The sequence below is a fragment of the Microcebus murinus genome, chromosome 14 (genome assembly GCF_040939455.1).
Source record: "Microcebus murinus isolate Inina chromosome 14, M.murinus_Inina_mat1.0, whole genome shotgun sequence".
Classification (NCBI taxonomy): Eukaryota; Metazoa; Chordata; class Mammalia; order Primates; family Cheirogaleidae; genus Microcebus; species Microcebus murinus.
The window spans coordinates 33,691,838-33,716,995 of NC_134117.1; the positions used below are offsets into that span (position 1 = coordinate 33,691,838).

Below are 25,158 nucleotides of genomic sequence, written 5' to 3' on the forward strand. Positions count from 1 at the left end.
GGTAGATGATGTGTTCAATAAATTTGGCGTAAAAAAGTATAAGCACGATGGAGGATTAAATGGAATATAACATGTACAACAGTATACGCACATGCACCCATGCATGCATTTATATATGTAGGTAAAAAAGAATAAACCTGTAAACTTGAATAGTTAAAGAAAGAGAGAAAGAGAAGTAATTTAGAAGCCAGACCCTAGAGGAGGGAAGAAAGTACCTGTAGGTACAAAGCCAGTGCTCTTTGACTATGCCCCTTGCAGGGGGAGAGTTTGGGGTTCTCTAGACTAAGACTTGGGTAGGGAAGTCCTGCTTGAGATAACAGGGTCTTCAAGTTAAAGGGACAAGCCAATTTCAAATTCGTAGGGAAAAGTTGAGCTCTAAATGCCTAGCCTGGAATGGAGCAATGAAAGGACTTTGAGGTTGTGGTAACAATGCAAATCTGTGTTGCAAGTTGCCCCAAGTCTCACCCTCAGATCTCTATTTCCCTTCCTCGCTTTGTTTTTCTTTATTAAACTTACAATTATCTGACCTACTCAATATTTTACTTATTCAGTTATCTTCCATCTCTCCGCCCCATCCCTGATTGTAAGCTTCATGGCTTTATGTCTGTTTTATTTGTTACTGTACCCTTGGTCCTTAAAACAGTGCTTGATATATTCTCGATACTCAGGGCATGTTTTTAGAGAGAGGGGATGAATCAGTTAATCAAAATGGGGTCAAAGTAAAAGTGGGCAGGGAGTGAACTTGGGGTTGCTTCAAGCACTAGTGAGTGTTGGTTGCTCTCCTTTAAGGGCTGGAGGTACTACATGAAAGAAGGGCTGGACAGACACATTGCTAGTGATGAGGTGAAATACTTGTCAGCAAATCCAATTTCTATGCTGTGTCGGTCATCTATTGTTGCATAATAAACCACCCTGTAACTTTGTTTTTATTTATTATCACACCTAATTCTGTGGGCCAGGGATTTGGGCAGGGCTCATATGGGAGAGTCTTCCATGACAGGTGGCATCATGTAGGATTGTTCACTTGGCTGCTCTTGGCCCTGAAGGTGCTTCACTCATGTCTGGCTCCTCAGTGCTTCTCCAAGTGATGCTATCCTTCCTAACTTGGTTAGCTTGGGCTTCCTCACAGAATGACAAACTTCTTTCCTGTCAACTGGCTTCCTAGAGGGAATTTTCCCCGCAGTGTAGGTGGAAGCTGAGGATCTCTTAAGCCTCAGAAGTCCTGCAGCATCACTTCCTATACTCAGACAAGTCACAAGGTCAGCCCAGAATAAAGGGGAGTGGAATCATTTACCTGTGAAAGAGATGGTGGCAGAGAATATATGGCCACACTTAGTCTTCCACAGCTGTTTAGGAGATTATATACCATTAGGATGCATAGAACTGGCATTCTCCCAAGATTTACTTCACAATCCAAGAAGTTAATGAGAATTTATGGTGCAAAAATAATATGCAGAAATTTCTGAGAAATTGAATATGGTTAAGTCAGCAGTTAATTTCAAACTTAACCGAGTTCATTAAGAGACTTGTAAAGAAGGCCCAATTGGCAGGTGAATGAAATTGCTGGCTGAAATTAAAATTTTAAAAAAGGCTTTACCCACAACCTCCACTCAACCAGGGAGCCCATGGTCACTCAACCATGGTGACCCTTGCCAGCTGTGAAACCCATGCCCCACTGAGCAGAGAGCCAATCCAGCAGCCCTGCCCACTGAGGAGTATAGCGTATGGCTTCTTCCAACCAGGAAGCCTGGCCAGTGACTCTACCTGACCATGGAGCTCACCTAATGCCTTGTCCAAGTGCTGAACGCAGCCTGTGGGCCCTGCCTGAATGCAGAGTCCAGCCAGCAGACCCACCCAACCTCAGAGCACCGGCAATGGCTCATTCATCTAGAGACCCCAACAGTAAGCTCCACCTGCCCACAAATGCTACCAGCTGTGCTATCTAAAACCACAGGCTGGATCGACTGGTGAAATTCTTTCCCTGCCAAAGTGCCTGGGTAATGGTTAGAAGAGGTGATTGTAGACTTTTTGTATGCAGTGGAAGTTAGGTTGTTATCAACTTAAGATAGGATGTTATAACTATAAGATATTTTATGTAACCCTCATGGTAATCACAAAGGAAAAATAGGTAGCAGATACACAAAAGCTGAAGGAATCAATGCATACTACTACAAGAAATCTTCCAGTCACAAAGGAATACAGCAAGAGAGAAAGAATGGAACAAGGGACTAGTCAGAAAACAATTAACGAAATGGCAGTGGTGAATCCTTACCTATCAATATTTACTTTAAATGTGTATAGATTAAATTCTTCAGGCAAAAGACATACAGTGGCTGGATGGATTTTAAAAAGGCCCAATGATATGCTGCCTACAGGAGACTCATTTTAGCTTTGAGGACACAGAAAGGCCAAAAGTGAAGAGATGGAAAAAGATATTTCATGAAAATGGTAATGAAAAGGGTGGAGGTGGCTACACTTAGACGAAATAGACTTTAAGTCAAAAAACAATCACAAGAGACAAAGAAGGTCAATATATAATGATAAAGGGGTCAATAATCAGGAAGACATAACAATTATAAATATTTATGCACTCAACATTGGAACACCTAAATATATAAAGCAAATACTAACAGAACTTAAGAGAGAAATAAATAGCAATACAATAATAGTAGGGGACTTTAATATCCTACTCTCAACAATGGATAGATCATCCATACAGACTATCAATAAGGGAACAGTGGATTTGAACAAAACTATAGATGAAATGGACCTAACAGACATACATATATAGAACATTCTACCCAATAGCAGCAGGATACATATTCTCAGTTACACACAAAACATTTTCTAGACTAGATCATATATTAGGCCACAGAACATGAAATCATATCAAGTATCTTTTCTGACCACAATGATAAGAAACTCTAAATCACAGGAAGAAAATAGGAAAATTCACAAATATGTGGAAATTAAGCAGCATGCTCTTGAACAACCAATGGGTCAAAGAAGAAATGAAAAATCAAAAAATACTGTGGGACAAATGAAAATGGAAACACAACATGCCAAAACTTATAAGATAAAGTGAAAGCACTTCTAAAAGGAAAGTTTATAGCAGTAAACATCTATATTTAGAAAAAAAGAGCTCGAGTAAACAACCTAACTTTATGCCTCAAGGAACTAGAAATAGAATAACAAACTAATCCCAGAGTTAGCAGAAGGAAAGAAATAATAAAGATTAGAGCAGACATAAGTGAAATAGACAAACAATAGTAAAGATCAGTAAAACAGAGTTGGTTTTTTGGAAAAGTTAAACAAAATCAACAAACCATTAGCTAGACTGACTAAAAAATGAGAGATGACTTAAATAAATAAAATCAGAAATGAAAGAGGAGACATTACAATTGATATAAAGGATCTGTAAGAGACCTCTATGAGTAATTATACACTAACTAATGAGATCCCCTAGAAGAAATGGGTAAATTCCTAGAAACATATAACCTACCAAGACTGAATCATGAAGAAATAGAAAATATGAACAGACCAATAACTAGTAAGTAGATTGAATCAGTAGTAAAAAACCTCCCAACAAATAAAAGTCCAGAACCAGATGGCTTCACTGGTAAACCTACCAAACATTTAAGGGAGAATTAAGGCCAATTCTTCTATAACTTTTCTGAAAATCTGTGCAGGAGGGAACACTTCCAAACTTGTTTTATGAGGCTGGTATTCCCTTGATACTGTAGTCAGACAGTAGGACACTACAAGAAAAGAAAATTATAGACCAATATCCCCAATGAAAAATAGATGCAAAAATCCTCAACAAAATACTAGCAAATGATGGTCCAACATATGCAAATCAATAAATGTGATACACCACAGTAACAGAAGGAAGGATAAAAATAATATGATCAAATCAATAGTTGTAGAAGTAGGCATTTGACAAAATTCAACATCCTTTCATGACAAAAACTCTCCACAAATTGGGTATGGAAGGGAATGGACCTCAACATAATAACAGCCATATATGACAAGCCCAGAGCTAACATCATAACATGGTGTAAAGCTGAAAGCTTTTTCTCTAAGACAAGAGAACAAGAGAAAGTTGCCCACTCTCATCGGTTCTATTCAGCATAGTACTGGAAGTCTGTTAATCGCTTGAATAAATTTTTCCGCGTGCATTGTTTACGATTACCTCAAGCCTTTACTTCACACCATTGGCTCACTTTTCAGGTATGTCTTCTGCTATTCCTAGTGCTTCTGATTCGTCCATTAGATCTGCACTGGTGGTCACAATTTACTTCCTGAACAGTCTCTTTTTCTATCTCATTCCGTTGTTTTAACATCTCTGAGCCTCTGTGTTAGTGATTACATATATTTGTTAAGATCTCTTATGGTGAACCATATTTGTAAGAAAATGAGGTTGCGTTTTTTACTACACTTGGTTCTTCTTCCCCGGCCTGAGTAATGAATGCTCCGTGTTCTCTTTTTTTTCTTTCATGGTTGGTATTATTGGAGCATGTATGTGTAGTAGTTGTAACAGGTTTTTATTTATTTTTTCATCTTGCTCATTCTTAACATGGGTTGTTTATTTAAATGTTCATGTTTTTTCTCACACAGTGTGGTTGAATTCTCCTTGATATTCCACCTTACTTGATATCAGTTCTTTCTTTCCCTTTAGGCTATATGGCCTGCAGGTGTAGGGTTGGGGTAAGGGCAAGGAGTAGGCGCCACTGCAGCTGAGTGAAGTCCATTAGGGAGGACTGTTCTTTTATTCTGAATTCTCATTAAATGGCCTGGACCAGAGCACATTCCTCTAAACCAGACGTCCTCAAACTACGGCCCACCAGCCACATGCGAGTGGTTGCCCGTTTGTTTTTTTACTTTAAAATAAGATATGTACAGTGTGCATAGGAATTTGTTCATAGTTTTTTTTTAAATGATAGTCCAGCCCTCCAACGGTCTGAGGGACAGTGAACTGGCCCACTGTTTAAAAAGTTTGAGGACCCTGCTCTAAACTAATGATTTATCCATCTTCTGGAACTTGGAGTACCCCAAGTTCAGCTCAGTGTCCTGAAAGATAACAAATTCTGGTGGCCCTTCTTAACTCTGCTAAAATGGCATGATGGGGCTTTTGCTCTTGATGACTTCTCACTGCTCTCCCTTAGGCTGGCTTCTCACCTACTCTGTTTGCTTCTCCCTAAATATAAGGGTATTAATTGGAATTTTAAGGATTTTACTTATCACCTTTCCACAGTCCTGCTTCTACAGGGTGGGATGGGTTAGACATAAAACATAAAACAGACATAAAACAGAATATTGTCTTTTTTTCCTGCCTCTAACCTTTTAAAGTTTATAGCTAAGATTTTTATGCCATTTCTTTGTTTTATTATTGCTGGTAAATTTTTGGCTCGCTAGTTGCCTTTCCATTTCATTTTTTTCTCTGAGGAATAAAAGGCCAAATTCTTTGGGAAAATTCAGAGTTTATTGTAAGTACAGATACAACTGAAGTGATTAACATCGAGTATAATTCAGGGGTCACTATTAACCTCCCACACTATTCATTTTCATGACTTTCCTGTAATTAAAAATTCATTTTTAGTTTTTCATAGATATAAGTAGACAAAAAACTGAGTTGACAGTAAGAGAAACATTGAGTGACAGAAAAATACAGCAGAAAAGAATTGCCTTATGATAGAGTACAGACAAGATTAGTCTTATTGGAAGGCTTGTCTCAACTGGAATAGGTAGTAAGTAGATCTTTATTTAGCTCCCATGGTGGAAGATTGCACCCTGAGCTTCTGTTACCACATAGGACCCATGGCAGGCAGCATTCTAACATGGGGCCCCAAGAGTGTCCTTTCCTGGTTGGTACGCATGCTCTAGGTTATCCCTTTCCCTTGAATATTGGTGGGCCTGATCTAATCAGGTGAACCCTTTTTAAAGAGAATCTAAAGATCAAAGAGATTCATAGCTGCAGTAGTTGCTATCCTGCTGGTCTTAAAGATGCAATCTCCATGAGTTCCGCAGCTACCAGGAAATGAGTCTGGCCAACTACTGTGTTCACTTGGAAGGGAACTCAGAGCCTCATGACACCTCAGCCCCAGCCAACATCTTAATTTCAACCTGGTGAGATCCTGAGTAAAGAATTCAGTTGAGCTGTGCTGAGACTTTTGACTTACGAAACTATGAAATGATAAATTGGTGTTGTTTTAAGTCACTATAGTGGTAATTAGTTATGTAGCAACAGTTAACTAATACAGTATACAAATTTTTAAAAGTACTTTTAGACTCACGTGATTTGCTTTCTTTTAATTCTGTTTCTCTAAAGGGAAACTCTCATTTCCTGTTTTATAATAATATACTTTCTCAAAAGGGAGGCTTTTATTATTGTTTCCAAATTTTGTCCAATTTTGTTGCTCTTTGTTTTTCTTTTTCCTCTCTTTTATCTACTTCTCTCTCTCAATATTGAGGTCAGAATGAGGAATTTAGGTTGTTTACTGTTCCTAACTATAATTGTAGCTGGAAACACTGATGAAAACGGAACCCCATTGTAATAGTGATTTTAGAGAATAGGTCAACATCTAGGTTAATGTCAAATGATAGTACCAGTGAGTTTTTAAAAATGTACTTTTAATATTATAAAAATAAACTTATTTACATACATCCAGAACACTGCACAAATCATAACTGCACAGCTCATTTAATTTGTACAACATGAAAGTACCTATGTAACATACTCGGATTAAAGAAATAGAACACCTGTAATCCTAGCACTCTGGGAGGCCGAGGTGTGAGGATTGCTTGAGTTTAGGAGTTCGAGACCAGTCTGAGCAAGAGCAAGACCCCATCATCTCTACTAAAAATAGAAAAAATTAGCCAGGTGTGGTGGTGCCTGCCTATAGTCCCAGCTACTCAGGAGGCTGAGGCAGAAGGGTTGCTTGAGCCCAGGAACTTGAGATTGCTGTGAGGTAGGCCAATGCCACTGCACTCTAGCCCAGCCAACAGAGTGAGACTCTGTCTTAAAAAAATAAAAAAATAGAACATTTCCAGAATTCCTGATTTTCCTTATATATCCTCTTACTGATTAGGAACCCTCCTACCCCCAAGGTAATTGCCTTTCTGGCTTCTGTCACCATAGGTTAGTTTTGCCTGGTTTTGAGCAGTGTGATCTCTTATTTTTAGCTGCTTTAACTCAACATCATGTTGTGAGAATCATCCATGATGGTGATTAAGCAGGAGTTGATTAATTCTTGTTTTATGGAATCCCATTGTATAAATATAACACAGTTTATGTACCCATTCTACTATTGTAGAGTTGTACTCATTTTACTCTTGCAGAATAGGCTGGTTTCATTTGGGGCTACTACCAGTAGTGCTGCTATGAACGTTCTTATAAACGTATGTATTTTGGTTAATATTTTAATATTTATTATATAATTAGAAAAATTGTTAGGTCATAGAGTGTATATTATTCAGCTTTAGTACATATTAAAAATAGTTTTCCAAAGTTATTGCATCAATTTACTTTCCCATCAGTAGTGTATGAGAATTACATTTGCTCTGTATCTTCATAGAACACTTGGCATTATAGTTTTTATTATTATCATATTCTCTCATTATTTTTAATTTAACCATTCTGATGGCTGTTAGTGGTATCTCATTGTGCTTTTATTTTTATTTTTTTTTTTTTTGAGACAGAGTCTCGCTTTCTTGCCTAGGCTAGAGTGAGTGCCGTGGCGTCAGCCTAGCTCACAGCAACCTCAAACTCCTGGGCTCAAGTGATCCTCCTGCCTCAGCCTCCCGAGTAGCTGGGACTACAGGCACAAGCCACCATGCCTGGCTGATTTTTATATATATATATATTAGTTGGCCAATTAATTTCTTTCTATTTTTATGGTAGAGACGGGGTCTCGCTCAGGTTGGTTTTGAACTCCTGACCTTGAGCAATCCGCCCGCCTCGGCCTCCCAGAGTGCTAGGATTACAGGCGTGAGCCACCGCGCCCGGCCTCATTGTGCTTTTAATTTGCATCTCTCTCATGACTTATGATGTTGAGCACCTTTTCATGTTTGTTAAAGGACAGCAATTTTGAAACATTGGGCCATGATCCATTATTGGCTAATGAAATCAACTTAGTTCATTAAGACTAGCATTTAAAAAGTCTAAAATAGAATAGTATAGAAAAGAATAAATAATGGTTATAATGCTAAGTATAGTTTGTGAAACTTTTGTTTCAATTTTATAAATACCTATATATGTGTATACATATCATCACATACATATCTTCTATACAAATTCTTATTGTGAACTGTGGTCAGAAAGTTACAAAACCTTGTTGTGTATTATTTATTTTTAAAAAATCTACACGTTGATTAAAACAACCATGCCTTCCTCATTTAGCATAGTAATGGGAGAGAGAACTCTAGCTGAAATAATGGAAACATGATTCATAATGATTTTGTTAGGGCCAAACTAGAAGCAAACCATTAAGACGAAATATATAAATATAAGGTAAAAGTAAAGCTCTCCATATGATAAGTGTAAAGTCCTTGTAATTGAATGGGGGAAGGCTACTTTGACAGCAGTATGTGAAGTAAAAAACCTAGAGCAATCAATCCTAAATACAGAGTCCTGAATCTCCAAACCTCCTTGACAGAGAATAGTGGTTTGGGAATCTGCATGTTTCAAAAGCTCCTTGGTGATTCTGATAATCTGGAAGTTTGGGAAACTGCTAATATTGGCTGGAGATTCTAGTGGAATTTGCCTGCCATAAGGGAGGGAGTCTCCTAGAAGAGGTGTTATTAAGTGTGAGAACCTTTTTAAAGCTGAACACTCTAAAAACCACTGTATTTCAGAGTAATTCTACCCAGTTTCTTTTACCCCCTAAATTATTATTCCATAGCAGTGAAACTTGGGAGAAGTCATTTAATTAAAGAACCATTATCTACTGTTTCTATACAGTTAGAATGGAAGACAGGCAGAAGAGTTAATTTGCTTCTAATCTCTCCCTATGCAAATTATAACTCCCTAATCCTTTTTTTCTCTGAAGCTCTACTTCAATGGAACCCTTAATGTGAGTTGCATACATTTCTCAATTACATAATTCTTTGGTGCCTTTGTCTCTGAGATTTACTGCTTTAACCTTTGTATGCATTTTAAAGTTAAATTTTGAAGGCTTTATAAGCACCCTGCTTTCTAATTAACAGTAAGCATATAATGTTAGTGTGATAAAATATTAACTGTGCATATTAAAGAATATTCAGAATTGATCAAGTTTTTTTCTTTCTCTCCCTTGGAGGCAAGATTTATACTGTACAAGGTATGGGAGAGTAAATGTATAATTTGGACAAATACTTCCCTGAATACCAATATTACTTTATATATTAATAGTAATTATAGGATTTTTAAATGCTGATGAGTTCTTTTTCTTTTGTGTGAATTTATGAATGTAATAAAACACTTTTGACAAGCTAATCAAGTAAAACAATATAAGATTTAATTATCAGCTTTTTAAAGATTTTATGAACCAGATTCTCTTTATTGCCAGAACCACTTAGGTAATTTAGGAATCACAGAATCCTCTTAAATCTTTTGTTCATAAAATAGTGGGATTTTTTTACATGCTTATTGTAAAAATTCAAGCATAGGAAAGTACAAAGAAAACTTAAAGCCACTAAAATTTCTACAGCTCAGATAAAACTCAGATTGATAGTTTAGGGGATGTTCTTATGGACATCTCAGTGTGCATATATACACACTGGGATAGTTGAGATGGTTGTCTTTTTAATTGACCGGTAAGAGATCTATGAATATTGGGATCTTGTCATTTGGCTTCTAACTTTGTTTTTTAACTTCTAACTCTGCACATAGTGATTTTTAAATTAAACTAAATGTCATTTATTTATTTGATTTTGTTCATAAAATTTTTGCCACAAAAATTTATTTATGTTTCATTTTATAGTTTTAAGCTTTTCTATTACAGTTAAGAATGGCCTTTGATATCCCAGGATTGCAGAGATACCTATATTTTCTTATAGTAGCCTTAGGGCTTCATTTATTACATGATAATCTTTGATCCATCTGAGATTTATCTTCAATAAGATGAAAGATAAGAAGTCAATATTATTTTTACTCCAGTTGCTAGCCAGCTATCAGACTTCATGAATATCCAATATTTTACTACTGATTTCAAATGACACCTATCATATTAAATTCCCTTATACATTTGAATCTATGTATGAGATCTATTCCATTCTATTGATCTATTTTTGAATAATTATTATTGGACTTTTATTTCTGTGGCTTTATACTATTTTTTAAAATAAGATAAGTATCCCTTCATTATTCTTTTCCAGATTATCTGTCCATTTTTGCATATTGATTTGATAAACTTTAAAATCTTATGGTCAAATTAACAAAAGCCCTGCCAAGGGTATTCAATTGAAGTTGTATAGTATTAACTGAGGGAAAATCGGTACTTTTATGATACTGGCTTTTATTATTGAAGAAAAAAGGTTTTTTTCCTCATAGATTTAAGTATTCTTTTATATATATCTAAGTAGCATTTTTGTATTTTCTTCATATGGGCCTTGGCTATTTTGAAAGATTTTTCCAGATAGTTTAAGTTTTTGGTTGGTGTTAATGGAATTATTTCCCCTCATAATATTTTCTAATTGTTAATGGTTAAAATACAAGCTATTGACTTTTGTTTATTTATTTTCTATCCAGACACTTTGGTAAACACTCTTTTTCTTCTAGTAACCTTTTAGTTGATTTTTGCCTTCTGAAGTCCCTCCAAGTGGTACTCAGGAGACTAAAGAAATAAATATAACTAACTACCTTATTGTAGGATGTGACTTGAAACTATGAGAGAATGGAGCCCGAAATAGGACAGAGTTTGTGGAGTATAATTAGTACATCCAGTATAGACTGAATATGGGATGGGCAAATTCTCATCATTAAAATATGTCAGATTAAGTATACTAGAGTGAGTAGGCTTTTATGAGATTATCTACTATTCTGATATTATTAGAGTCATTTGTTACTCTATTAATTAATATCTCAGGATTAATCTTTGTGAATTCTGTATATTTATGTAGGCTGGAGAAAGGCAGGGTTCTTACTTGAGCTTGAAGGTGTATAGTCCCTTGTTCCAGTAAGGAAAATGCAGAGGAATGGAAGGTGAAATTGAACTAGTTGACTTCTTCAAAATAGTTCACCAGCTTGTACATTCCAGGCTTGCTAATATTTTTTATACCCCACAAATAAAATATAACTTCTTTTCTTGTGAGTAATCGTCCTTCCAACATACACTTACTGATTCAACCATCCACCATATCAACACCTCCCCAGTTATGGGTGAGATGGTCTGACAGTGCCATCTGGTGGCCACCTGAGGAACTGTGCGGGGAACCTCTCTACCTGTTGGACTCTACTCCTTGAGTGAACCTGAGGCTCCAGCCTGGATTGGTGTTTTAGATGCCAGATCCAGGTTTGGGAGCAGGCAGTTTATGCTCAGGCTGTAGGCAGGGAGAAGAGATATCAAAGTCCAAGTCCTGGGAAAGGCTGCTGGGGGGAGCTGGGAAACAAGGAAGGAACTCAAAGGGCCACATTCACAGGAACTAGTAGAAAGCAAGGACTATATCCAAAAAGAGAGATCTGCAAAGGACTTCCATCAGTGAATAATTTGAGAGGGCACCTGAAGCAAAGCAAAGAAGGTAGACTTTTATTTTAATGGAATTTCTACATTCAGCCTCTGGCAAGAAGCCCTTAATTTTGGTTATCCAGTCAGTTCTAACATCTTTTTACAGGATTTTCTCATTTTCCTTTTTTTAAGAAAGATTTTTTTTCTATTTTTTTTTTTTTTTTTTAGTTTGAAACTCAGGGAATTCCACATAAGGCAAACCCTGTTTCATATTTTCCTTTTTTTCTCTTTCTTCCTATCTCTTTCCTGTTTCTTTACTTCTCTCCCTCGGTTCTTCTTAGATCCTTTTTTTTTCAGCTCTTATTCTTGCATTCTCAGGAAAGCTTCCCTCTTTCTCTTCCTTCATTCTATTTGGGGAGCCACATCATAATCCTAACTACAGCTGATAACCTAAGGATGGTGTTTGAGGGTCATCGTCTCTACCAAGAAGGGAAGACAGAGGTTGTGAAGAACCAGTGCCGTGAACACTTGAGTCCTTGGAAGAGTTCGGAAGTCCCTTAGTCTTCTGCTTTACCTCACATGATTTCTCCATGTTTCTGCACTCAAGATTTTTGTCTCTTTTATTCACTGCCATATCCCCAACATTTAGAGCAGTACCTGTCATATAGAAGGTGCTTGCTCCATTAGTATTTGTTGAAAGAATGAATAAGTATTTTGGATGAATAAGCAAATCTAGCTTATTTCTTTTTACTATATTTCAATTTTATCTTGTAAGTACTGCAATGATGCTAATTTTCATTGTGAAAATATTATTTTGGACTTTTGTGGGATAATTTAGATATCAAGGGTATTTCTAGCAGAAATTATATTTTTAGGTTCTGACCTACCAACTGACTGACTTTCAAAAAATAACCTGTGGGGAAATTAGGGACTCTCTGTACCTTTCCTTTTTATGGTTCAATAGTGTGTCTTTTATATACATAAAGGAAGTAAAACAACAACAAAATGACCAGCTTTTTCCTGGTGCTTCTCAAGCACTCTTTGCATCCTTCCTAAAATAGAAGCTAAGACTTAAATATAGAGGAAAACACAGATTTGGAAAGCTGAAAAATAATAAGCATTTGGCAAAACATCTTACTGTATATGTTTTCTCTGCAGAGTCTCTTTTGCATTATAAAACTTTGATAATAGAGATGGAGAAATATTTATTTCCTACATAGAACTGAGCACAGAGAAAATGTTGGATTTGCCTAATATTTATCAGAATTATACCTTTTCGTATGATCCTCCTCAGAACTGGAGGGGCAGGCTGTGTTTATTTTACAGATTGTTCATCTGACATTGCTGTTGTGTGAGAATTTTCTGGGTGAAAAAAATGATCATGTTCCACTTTCCATTTCAAACCTCTAGGATTTCCAGACTAGCTCAAAAATCTCTGTGATCTTAAATAAATGATTTTACTGCAGTACAAAGGGGAAGTGAAAATGAATTAGAAGCTGGCTTCGATTAAGACCGCTGAGGAGATCAGGGAGTGTGTAATATCAGAGTGTGGTAGACCTTGGTTGATTTGCAAGGATGTGTCAGAACATCCCATATCAGGCTTGATGTCTTGTTCCTGGCTGATTTTGGTGGCTGTGGTCATGGGCGGGGATGGGGGCGGGGGACAGGCTTTTAAACTTCTGTTTCTTGCCTACATAGATTGTAAGAAGCTACAAGGCATGCAGAAAGCATGGACTAACTTTAGAGTCAGAGGACCCTCAGGCTGCATGGTGGACTGTGACGCCTGGAATCAAATAGGCAGCCTCTCAGAGCCTTAGTTTACCTTTCTGGAGAATGGGAATAATGATGCCTACCTAGAAGCGCTGTTGTGAGGATTGGCGGTGGTGCCCGGCTGGCGGTCCTTCCTCCGTTGACCGGTTGCGATCACAGAGTTCACCTGTTGTCCGTCCGTTTCTCTCCCAGGTACCTCGGGATCACGAGGCCGCTGACGTACCCCGTGCGGCAGAACGGGAAATGCATGGCCAAAATGATTCTGTCCGTCTGGCTGCTCTCCGCCTCCATCACTCTACCCCCGCTCTTCGGCTGGGCCCAGAATGTGAACGACGACAAGGTGTGCCTGATCAGCCAGGACTTCGGCTACACCATCTACTCCACCGCCGTGGCGTTTTACATACCCATGTCAGTGATGCTGTTCATGTACTACCAGATCTACAAGGCCGCCAGGAAGAGCGCCGCCAAACACAAGTTCCCGGGCTTCCCGCGCGTGCAGCCCGACAGCGTGGTGGCGCTCAACGGCATGGTGAAGCTGCAGAAGGAGGTGGAGGAGTGCGCCAACCTCTCGAGACTCCTCAAGCACGAGAGGAAAAACATCTCCATCTTTAAGAGGGAGCAGAAGGCAGCCACCACGCTGGGCATCATCGTGGGGGCCTTCACCGTGTGCTGGCTGCCCTTCTTCCTCCTGTCCACAGCCAGGCCCTTCATCTGCGGCACCGCCTGCAGCTGCATCCCGCTGTGGGTGGAGAGGACATTTCTGTGGCTGGGCTATGCAAACTCTCTCATTAACCCTTTTATATATGCCTTCTTCAACCGGGACCTGAGGACCACCTACCGCAGCCTGCTGCAGTGCCAGTACCGGAACATCAACCGCAAGCTCTCGGCCGCAGGCATGCACGAGGCCCTGAAGCTTGCCGAGAGGCCCGAGCGACCGGAGATTGTGCTGTAAGGTCATTTATCACTGTTTTCCTTTTATTCCCCCCTACCCCTTCCCCTTTTATGCAGATTCTTCTTGCAACACATCACAGAAAGCTTCCTGAATCAGTAGCTAGTTTGTTTTCTGCTCAGCTATCAGATTTGAATTCTTAATAGTACAGATTCCAGTCTGCCGCCCAATAAAATTCCAAAGGCCAAAGATAGGTACTTATCTGAACTGGAAGCTGAGACTGGTTTGCTGATAAATTGCAATTCCTGGGATTGATGACAAGGAAAGTGATACTGTCCATTCTTTCTCCATGAATGGCATCCAAATGATGTCCTTATATCTGAATTTTAGTTGCTGTTATTTCTCCCTCTTCTGATGGCCTCATCCTTCGCTGATGATTCATTCTTCTTTTGAGGAAGGAAGCAAAAGTGATCTTTCCACTACGCAGTTACATTCACATGGGCTGAAAGGAAGCAGCCTGGGCAAAAGGAGAAGGGTTGTCGTGGGGAGATGCCAGGATGGGGCGAGGACGTGAAAGCCACAGGAAGTGCTGCCAGCCATCTTGGCCATCTCAGCAGCTGAAAACTGATAGAGTAGTTGCATTTGTCCAGGAGGGCCGACTGACTTTCCAGAAAGCAGTTACAGCTGGGGGTTAGGATCTGAAAAAGGATTGCCAAGGGCAGGTGGTGAAAAGGAAATGGAACTTTCACCAGTAAGCCCCACATTAATAAATTGGCATTGTCAAGAAGGAAGGAGACAGTATAGAAGTTAGAGTCATCAGATCAAATGAAGACTTTGTTTCACATTTAAAGTAGAGGAGATACCTTCATGTTTGGAAGCCAACCAAGGGAAAAGAAACTTGGAATGAGAGATTGGAAGGTGCTGGTGAGACAGTGAGCAGAACAATGTCGCCCATAAAAGAGGAGGCGTTCCTTTTCACTGAGCCTGGCAGGAAGGGATCGACCAGAGAACCAGGAGCCATTAGCTGAGAGGGACCTTCCCAGTCATCTTGTCTAATCCCTTCATTTGACAGAAGAGGTAACTGAGACTTGGAGAGTGAGATGTCCCACAATTAGTTACTGTCACAACTAAGCGTAGATCACACATCATCTGAATCCTAGTGCAGCATATTTTTCATATACTAGACTGCCTTTTCTTACAACTCAAATTTGCAAGGCAACAGCTGTGCTATTTCTTGAGCTGGGTGTAGTTTCACTAATTAATTTTTACTTCTATTATATATACTCTTTTGTATCTATTAAATTGTTCACAATATAAAAAGTAGCATTTAAGAAAAAAAGAATACAATTTCAGGTTCTAGAGCACATACTATGAGCAAACCCAGGCATCCTTCTAGGCCTATGAGATTCTATTTAATTGACCACTAGAGTTTGCTCACCAGATTATGATTTCCTTCAAAGAAGGAGCTATATATTGGTCGATTTCTTTTTGTGGAATCTAGTACAATGATTGGCATATAATAGATGATAAATAAAAATAATAACTTAACAATTATTGAATACCTACTACTATGTGCTATTTACCATGCTATGTACAGAATAGGTGCTTCTAGCATCCCTAGTTTTCAGAAGAACAACTTGAGGCTCAGGAATATAAAGTCACTGACCTAGGTCACATGGTCCCTAGGTGGTAGGTATGGTATGAAGCACTCCAATGTGTGTGTTCTTGCCCATTATGCAACACTACTTGTCATATGGTTTCAATCTCTAAGCAGTGCAGAGCCACTGAATGTTTTTGAGCTGGGGATTATCGCCATCAGCTCTCTAAGAAGACAAGCAGAATGACCTGTTAACTCTAAGTAAGTTAGGTTTATTAGACTTACTGCATTATGGAAGGATATCTCCTAGACAGAGTCTGGTTTCTTAGATGAAGGAAATAGGCAAGAATATTGATAGAGTTTTAGGGCTTTGGCTGAGTGCTTTCAAGGTGAAGAACTGGTGAGGACTCTGCAGAGTTTCTGACATAATAGCTTTGGATTAGTGGGTTCAGCTAGATGAGGACCTTGAAGCAAGTATTTATGAGCAAACTATTAGTCTTGTTAAGTAAGCAGTTTTAGTTGGTGTATAGCTTTATCTTCTGGAAGCAACTATTTGCTGGAACAAGTAGCAAGATTATTTTGTCTGGCCCCAGGATTGTCTAGCACAGGAAAAGGAAAGCATGTTGGTCTCAGTTCTCAGGGGGAGCATGCTGAGGGATGTGTTTGAGGAAATTCTCTCTGGCAATAGTGAGAAGGGCACACAAAGGGAAAGATGAGTGGCAGGGGGTCCAGTTAAGCAGCTGATATATAAATTAGGAAAGAACAGATACAATCCTGAGCTAGAATATGCCAGTATGTTTGCATGCCTCCTACACAGTCAAAGCACTTGAGAATAATTTTATTATTTTAGCTAATAATTCACAGATAATTCAGATAGATCGCAAAATGATAATTTTTAAAAATGTAACATAAACAGGTTTCCCAATTTAAAATAATAAAAATCCACATTTGCTCAGGATTCACTGTGAGGCATTATGCTGAGCAGTCTGTGAATTTTATCACTTAATCCTCAAAACTTTATGAGCGCTTGATTTTCTTCACCTGCATTCTGAAAATAACACAACAAGGGCTTGGAGAGGTCAAATAATTTCCTCACAGTCATACAGATAGATGAGGGTGGTAGAACTGGATTTGAGCCCAGGAAGTCTGTGTTCAAAGTGCTTTTAACTTCTATGATACTGTGCCTTTCATAAAAATAAAGTGGCTAATATAAATTCCCAGGATATTTCCCTTTGTATCTTTAGCTAGCATGGAGGCTTGGGTTTTGTTTTCCTCTTAGTCTAAGATGGGTTAGCAAACTTTTACTGTGAGGGGCCAAATAGTAAATATTTTAAGCTGTACTAGCCATATGGTCTCTATCAAAACTTCTCATCTCTGCCTTTCTCATCAACAAAAGTAAACAAATGGACATGGCTATGTACCAATAAAACTTTATTTACAAAAGGAGGCTACCAGCTGGATTTGGCCCACAGGCCTTAGTCTGGTGTTCCCTCTTTATATCTCTCACAGTTTGAATTTATAATTATAGAATATTCAGATCATTTAGGAGAGTTAGCCTAAAAATATCTATGAACTTGAGGCAATTTCTGGTGATAGAGCTATTTTGCAGCTGCCATGCATTGAAGAGGATACAGAAAGTATATGTTATCTTTCTTGTTTTGTGTGTGTATTTCTATTGGACACACCATACATAAATATAGGCATATGCTGCTATGGTCTGAATGTTTATCTCCCCCCACCCCCTTTCCCTGAAATTCATATATTGAAACCTAATCCCCAATGCAATCATATTAAAATGTGGATCCTTTAGGAGATGATTAGGTCATGAGAGCAGAGCCCTTACGAATGGGATTAGTGCCCTTATAGAAGAGGCCTGAGGGAGCTTGTTTACTTCTCCTGCCAGGTGAGGACACTGCTAGAAGGCACCGTTTGTGAAGCAGAGAGCAGGCCTTCACCAGCCTCCAGATCTGCTGGTGCCTTGATCTTGGACTTCCCAGCCTCTAAAACTATAAGAAATAAGTTTCTGTTATTCATAAGCTACCCAGTTTAGGGTATCTTATTCTAGCAGCCTGATAGACTAAGACATATGTACATTCATCCTTTTTTGTAATAAGGAAAGATGGAAATAGGAAAAGCTATAATATTTGAAGGAAAGGAAAATAACTCAGAGCTTACACTAACCTTGATCAGAGAAGACATTCTGGTCCTTCAGAATGCCTGGTGCCAGGATATGGGCTTGAGTATTTCTGTGAAGGTGTTCCAAATATTTATAGCTAAAGGGGGGCAGAAATGATATTCCAGGAGAAGGGGGCATTTTTTGTAGTGGTATCAGTGTGGGTGCTTTTTTGAAGGACTCTCTGGAGTGAAGCTAAGCATTAGGTTGAGGGAACTGTTAGATCACAGTAGAAAAGATGAAGTGGACTGAGATCAAATTATAAAGGATCTTCTATGCCAGCTCCAAGAATTTGGACTTTAGTGTAGACGAGTGATTCATGACCAGGAGTAATTTTGCCCTTCCGCTGCAAGTGGAGACATTTGGCAATATCTGAAGACATTTTTGGTTGTCACAGGTAGGAGGTGAGGGAAGGTGCGTGCTACTGGCATCTACTAGGTACAGGCCAGGGTTACTGCTAAACATCCTGCAATGTACCGGACGGCCTTCCCAACAAAGAATTGCCTAGCCCATAATGCTACAGTTGGGAAATTCTGGTGTAAACAGTAGTAAGCCATCAATGAATCTGCAAGTAGGGGAATGGAGTCATCAAAGTGGCAAAGACTGAGTCATGGCACTGTGTAGGGTGAGTCAGAAGGATGTCAAAAGTCTCTTCATTGGCTTGTTTTTCCCAGAAACTTGACTGCCTGCTATGGAGAAGTCCTGGTGCCAGGCATGGTCGGGGTAGAAAGATTAGTAAGTGACAGTCCTAGGCTCTGGAAGCTCTGAATCTGGTGGGCTGGAGTGGCTGTAGAGATGGTGTGATGGCTAGTGAAAGACTTGTAACCCACACAGTCCTACTCTGCATGGTTGCATTCACATCAACACTAGTTGGATAGCCCCACCCAACTTATAACTCTATGGAGTATGGATAACAGAGCCAGTCTCTGGAGTCCCAGGAAGAATGACAAATGGTATCCAATTCACAGCCCATACCATGCCATCTTAGAATCCTCAGCTCCCCCTGCCTCTCCTCTGCCTCTCACCCTAGAGACTCTGTGCTCCTCCCTCTAATTTCTCCAGCTCCTTCCCTCGCTGCTTGGGTTCTAGTCCCTTACTTTTCCTGTTTTCTCTGCCTTCTTGGCTCTATTTTTTCTCCTACATAATAGTTTTCTTCCTTTCCTGTGTAAACTGTCTACTAGACTGTGTGTTGCTACTCCCAAATATTTACCCATTTCTTCCCGTTTTCTCGATCAGCCTAACCAGAGCCTCAGAAGTCCAGTATGCACTCGAGAACTTTCCTTGGGGTAATGGAGTGAATAGAGGGAAAAAGGCTGTGAATACTTTTGCACTGGTAATTTTAGTTTACTACTATCAATTTTAATCCTTTTCACACATATCCAAAGATTGGTGCTACTCAACAAAAACCAATGTGATCATGTGATATAACGAGGGATTCTTTTTTTTTTCTTTTTAATTTGATGACTTTACTTTTGGATTTGCTTTTAATTGCCACAGATTGCTTTTAAATATCATGTTTTTTTTTTTTTTTTTTTGAGACAGAGTCTCGGTTTGTTGTCCAGGCTAGAGTGAGTGCCATGGCGTCAGCCTAGCTCACAGCAACCTCAAACTCCTGGGCTCGAGCGATCCTTCTGCCTCAGCCTCCCGAGTAGCTGGGACTACAGGCATGCGCCACCATGCCCGGCTAATTTTTTTATATATATATCAGTTGGCCAATTAATTTCTTTCTATTTATAGTAGAGACGGGGTCTCACTCTTGCTCAGGCTGGTTTTGAACTCCTGACCTTGAGCAATCCGCCCGCCTCGGCCTCCCAAGAGCTAGGATTACAGGCGTGAGCCACCGCGCCCGGCCTAAATATCATGTTTTGATGAAGTTTGTTCTTTGACACAATTTATGAACAATATTGAAAGGAAAATACTTCCATATAAAAGAATGCCATGATCTTGTTTTGAAGTAGCTCCTCCTTTTCTTTCTTCTTGGTAATTATATTGTCTTTCTCTTCAAAGAGCCGCTTATAATCCCTGTCAATTGTAGTGGTTCTTAGCAGTTACTTGAGGCAGAGTAACTTTGGGTTTCTGCCATGAATTCTGCCAATATACTGCTTCAGGGTTTGTGCTGCAACTTTGGAGTTTAGGGTAATTCTAGCCTTTCTTTATGGAAACAAGTAATTAAAAAATAAAATAAAATGAAATCAATCCCAGAGAAAATTGGGAAGAAACATCGAGGCTCCTAAAACCCCAGGTATTTGTGATGAGATGTTGCCTTAAAGGCAGAAACAAACAAAGTTTGCTATTATTTTGTGGACCTCTTTCCCTACAATGGTATTTTCCTCATAATTAACTAGCTGGAATTCAGCACTTTGTTTTTATTAAATCATCAACTAGTAATAGCTTATTTGCTTCATGCTTTGCAATTTCCTACATTTTAACTTTGCAACATCTCTTTAAAGGCAGGTGATTGCCCCCTCCTGCTTTTTATAATATATATGTTTTTGTTTTCCTAGTAGTTAATAAATACACATAGCACAATATAAAACTAAGCAGTAGAGAGGGGTACAGAAGAAAAATAAGCTGGGTGGAGGAGGGAATTCTTAAGAAGAAAATGTCCAACGTGGAAACCAAGAAAGAGGGATAGTTGAGGCGAGTCTTGAAGAGAGACTGGAATTTTAACAAGGAGGGCTAGTAGGGGTAGAGGAGAATAGCATGGATGGGGACGCAGACATGGATGGAGGTGCACAAGGAACTGGGGCTTGTCTGCAGTAACACTGGGAAGCTGGGTAGCCTGGGGTCAATGTGGAGGGCCAGGTGGGCAGGGCTGGGGGAGAGAGATGAAGGCTTTTGAGCAGGAGTGAGACCAGGGCTTCATAATAAGGGAAGAGGAATTGGTTAGGAGACTGACGTAAGGGTGAGGACTCATGTCAGGAGGGTGGTACCAAGAGCAGGAACGGGGCCCAGGGTGTCTGAGATGTTTGGGCGCTGGAATCCCCAGACTGTCACAACTGGCTAGCAGGTGGCTGGCGAGGAGAGGGAGATTTCACAGATGAGTGCTGCGGCCTGGGGGAGTCCAGTACAAGAGCTGGTGTGAGCAGAGCAGTGCTGAGCCGCAGAGGAAGTGTGGTCTCTCCTCTGTGCTGAGCAGGCAGAGGCCCTGGGCTTGGAATCAGTATCTGTAGAGCACCGTTGGGGACGCAGCCATTTTCCAGTTTCTATTCCTAGACACCCAGGAGCCTAGAGTGCTGGGTCTGGGCTGAGGTGTGGCACTTGTCCTCAGGTGCCATTCTGTGAGGCTGCGGGGCAAAGCCAGGGACTGTGTAACCTGGGAAATCCACCGGGTGAGTCACCTGTCCAGAAGGGCCAGGCTGAGAGGGGGATGTCAGAGGAGGAGGAACAGGACCGATGGCAGGAGAGCCAAGTGAAAGGGGGTGCTTTGGATGGGGCAGGGATGTGGAGACTGGGCGCCCCAGGCCCTGGGACCTCGTAGACCTAGCTCTTAAGCACAGATGTGGTGTAGTAAGTCGAGGCCTGTGGAGCTATGGAGTTAGGGGCGTGTGGCTCTACACCAGGAGAAAGGGATTTTTTCTCAGCCATTGGAGAGTGGCTGACACTTCTCCTTGCTCATGTACACTTCCAGGAGTCTGAGACGGAGAGGAAGTAAGGGAAGTGGGATTCCCGGTCTCTGCACACATAGCTTACTGTAACGCCCTTTCTAGGTTTGAATGGGAGAACACTGCTCATTGGTAGTCATTCTTCTTTTCAAATAGGCCAAGTGCTGTAGTATTTTGCAAGGATTTTTGAGAGCAAATTCATTTTTGGCTACAGCTGTATTATAAAAGTGATTTTCTAAATGGGTTATTTGGGGCTGATTTGCAAATATATTAAGGCCTTGGCAACTTGCAGAAGTTATGAAATTTATGAAAAGAGCCACAGCATTTTTTCTTTCCCTTTAAAGATACTTGTAATCCCTTCGAAGCCACAAACGATTCAAATTACTGACTGCCGTAAAAAATTAAATCCACCCACCACAAAATGAAAACTCACATTTATGGTTCTGCTAAATCATTTTCTTGTCTCTCTCTCTCTCTTTTATAGACAAAACTCTGACTACTGTAGAAAAAAAGGTCATGATTCATGATCGAAAGCGGAATAATGGAGAGGAAATAAACAAGGCAAAATAGAGGTGGAAACAGAAGGAAATCATTTGCGGAGACTGCAGACCGGAATGCGGCTTCTTTCTTGGGATGCCTAAGCCCTGACAAACAGGGCGATCCGTTGTACAAAGCATCTTACGGGGGAGACCGCGACCTCTCCTTTTCCCTGTGGGTCAGTGCTAGTGTGTGTTCTCCGTTTAAGACAGCCAGATCATCTCAGCAGTAAGCACACGAACAGAACTGGGTTCCAGAAAGGAAGCAGTTTCTGGTGCTTTGCATATGTCCAAATCCACACAAGTGGGAGAAAGTTCCAATGCGCACTTCCCATGCTTCCGAGTTTAGGCATTGTGGTGACTATTCAGGAATCATTCATGAGACAGAATGTATTTTCTTGTATGACAGAAGGGTTTTCCCAAGCAAACTGCGGTAAGCATCGTGTTGAATATGTTGCATGTCCATGTTAGAAAACAGAACCCAGTCATCAGCTAATACAAAAGATTTCCCAGAGCAGTGTTTGTTTCAAGCTTCTGTCAAATAGTTTGGCTTTTCTGCAGGGTCCCTGTGACTTCCCCTCCAGTGTACTTTCTCTGTTAACTCACTTGCTGTTACGGTGTAACTCAGGAACAGATCTCAGGCTGGAGAGAAGCATAAAAGTCAAGCTTTTCCTTGGGTCCTGAGAGGTGAGGGGGATTCCTTCTGTGAGGGTTTCTACCTGGATAAAGTGCCAGCGCTGCGTAACTGCATTGTAATTAACACGATCATTGGCATGTTTTTGAATCTCAGTGATATAACACAAGGGTGCAGCGGGCCCACGGGCTGGTCCATAACCGTGTGTTACGTGGAAGATGTGTGGGAATAATGGGTTTTCTGTGAACGGTTGTGATGTGTCTGGAGGTGTAGCATAAACACGTGCATTCTTGTTGAGCAGCATTGTGTTAAATTGAATTGTGTGAATCCGAGGTCAGCCAAGACCACTCTTGGGGAATGCTCCCAAATGCTATTCTGTTCCTTCTAGAGAATTCGTTTCTGTGTTCTCTGTATCTTAACTTAAATGTGTGCCTGGGCAATTCTGTCCCCTGACCTCCCCATCCCCCATGGTAGACATTAAGGGAAGGGAAGGAAACAGAAAATGTCCCTTTGGGGATAGTATTTTTTTTAAAAAAACATGGTACTACATAATAAGTATGAGCTAAGGACACAGGAAAACGCTAGATCAGAAGAGAACCTTTACCTACACAGGAAGAATGAATGCAAGCCTTCGTTTGATAGGAGAGAACTGAAAGAGAATATATTATTTTCCTACAAAAAAGAAAGCTGTCTTCTCACAGGATAAAGTGGAATTCCAACGTGGACCATGGACTTGTTCCAACTTTCATTGACATTGCTTCTTACCAGACACGGGGAAGGGCTGCCTTTCCGGAAAGGGGAGGTGGGCACTGTCCTTTCAGACAAAGCTTGTACAAAGTCCTGAACCGCAGATTTGCTAAAGTGACCGTATATACCTATATTCATAATTTAAATGATTATTTATGGTCAGATACATATTGTTAAACTTGAAAATGTTTTATTACATTACATCAAATAAAGTTTATTTGTAGCTGAAATAAAGCAACACTTACGTAAAGATTTTTAATTAAAGGTCTTATGTCATACATATTGCTGTAGGCAGAATGGCAAAAGGACACACTTCACATGTTGCCTGAAATCCTAACAGGTAGCTAAGACACTTCTGTAATTAATTACATTTCATTGTGACGGTTCATCCCCTTAGTAACTTTTTATTTTTTTTAAACAGTGACTGTTCGTTACTTGAATTGATTAATGAGTATTGATCGGGTTTCTGCTGCATTGAGCTCTGTAGGCATCCGGGCCACAAAGATGGGAGCAGTTCTCACTTGTGAGGAGTTTGCGGTAGGCAGACATATCTCAGATCGTCACAATTTAGTACAATAAGTGCTATAGGAGGTTGCAGGGCTTAACAGTTTTCTTTCCTGTAGTATAAGACAGGGACTTACTGTCACTTGGATTGATTCAGGTTTCCAAATGAGTTTATTCAACTTTTTATTAGGACCTTTGTTATTTCAAACAGTCTCTTTATCCTGCTTGCCTTGAATGCTTGGTTATTGAACTCTCTGCTTCATTCTGGCTACAGTAGCTGGACTTTATGTGTGCACTGTGCCTTAAATATATGGTAACCAAATAAAAAGGAAATGTAGAAATTGAAAGGGAATGAGAAAAACAAATAATATTATTTCACATATGACATAATTTGTCAGTGCCAAGGGTACCACTTTTATTTTAACTAAGAATTGGGAATATCATTGAAATAAGCATCTTCTATATGTTATGACTGTTCAAGAAAGAATGACTATTTATGACTAATCTTTCTTCTCACTCTAGGGTGTCAGCTGTCATTTTCTGGCAAGGCTGAATATTGGGAAACCATGCTTGGGAAGTAAAGCACTTGCAAGAGATAACTGAATTACTGTTGCCTTGGTGTTTAGTTTTATTCTATAAATATTAAACAGGAGGCAATCAGAATTCCTAGGTTTTCTAGAAACTATTTCATAACTAAAAGCATTTACTGTAGTGTCATGTGCTTGAGATGCCTGTATATGTATTTGATGATCAGATTTTAATGCAATTTCATTAAGTTCATTGATTGTAGGCATGAGATCAACAATATGAATAGAGAATGCAGACAATTTTTCAAATAGTTTATGCTAATGTAATAATTGTCTGAATTACCATCTGGAGATGCTGGGAATTTTCCTTTCAGTATTTTGCTTGTTGACTGAATTTTCAATTTAAGGGATGTAAATATTTACAAATCTTAAATTTTTTTTAAAGCAGTCTATGTTCTTTCTCATCTCAGGACCTTCACACATGCTTTCCCCCTCAGTTTGGAATGTTCTTCCTGCTCTTAATTATTTATTTGA

At 39.7% G+C, this 25,158-nt stretch overlaps 1 protein-coding gene across 3 annotated transcripts in view; it reads left to right on the top strand.

Annotated features, from left to right (window-relative positions):
* HTR7 (5-hydroxytryptamine receptor 7) overlaps positions 1 to 24,669 on the top strand; it is a 90,844-nt gene extending 66,175 nt beyond the window's left edge. Inside the window, exons 2-3 of one of the 3 annotated variants that reach the window (XM_012765558.3) lie at positions 13,605 to 14,365; positions 22,161 to 24,669. In XM_012765558.3, coding sequence (XP_012621012.1) covers positions 13,605 to 14,364 — 760 coding nt within the window. In that variant the 3' untranslated portion in view covers position 14,365; positions 22,161 to 24,669. Of the gene's footprint in view, positions 1 to 13,604; positions 14,366 to 19,307; positions 19,528 to 22,160 lie in introns of those variants that run through there. The other 2 variants (XM_012765550.3, XM_012765541.3) reach the window with 2 other exon arrangements.
* Positions 24,670 to 25,158: the final 489 nt, after the last annotated feature.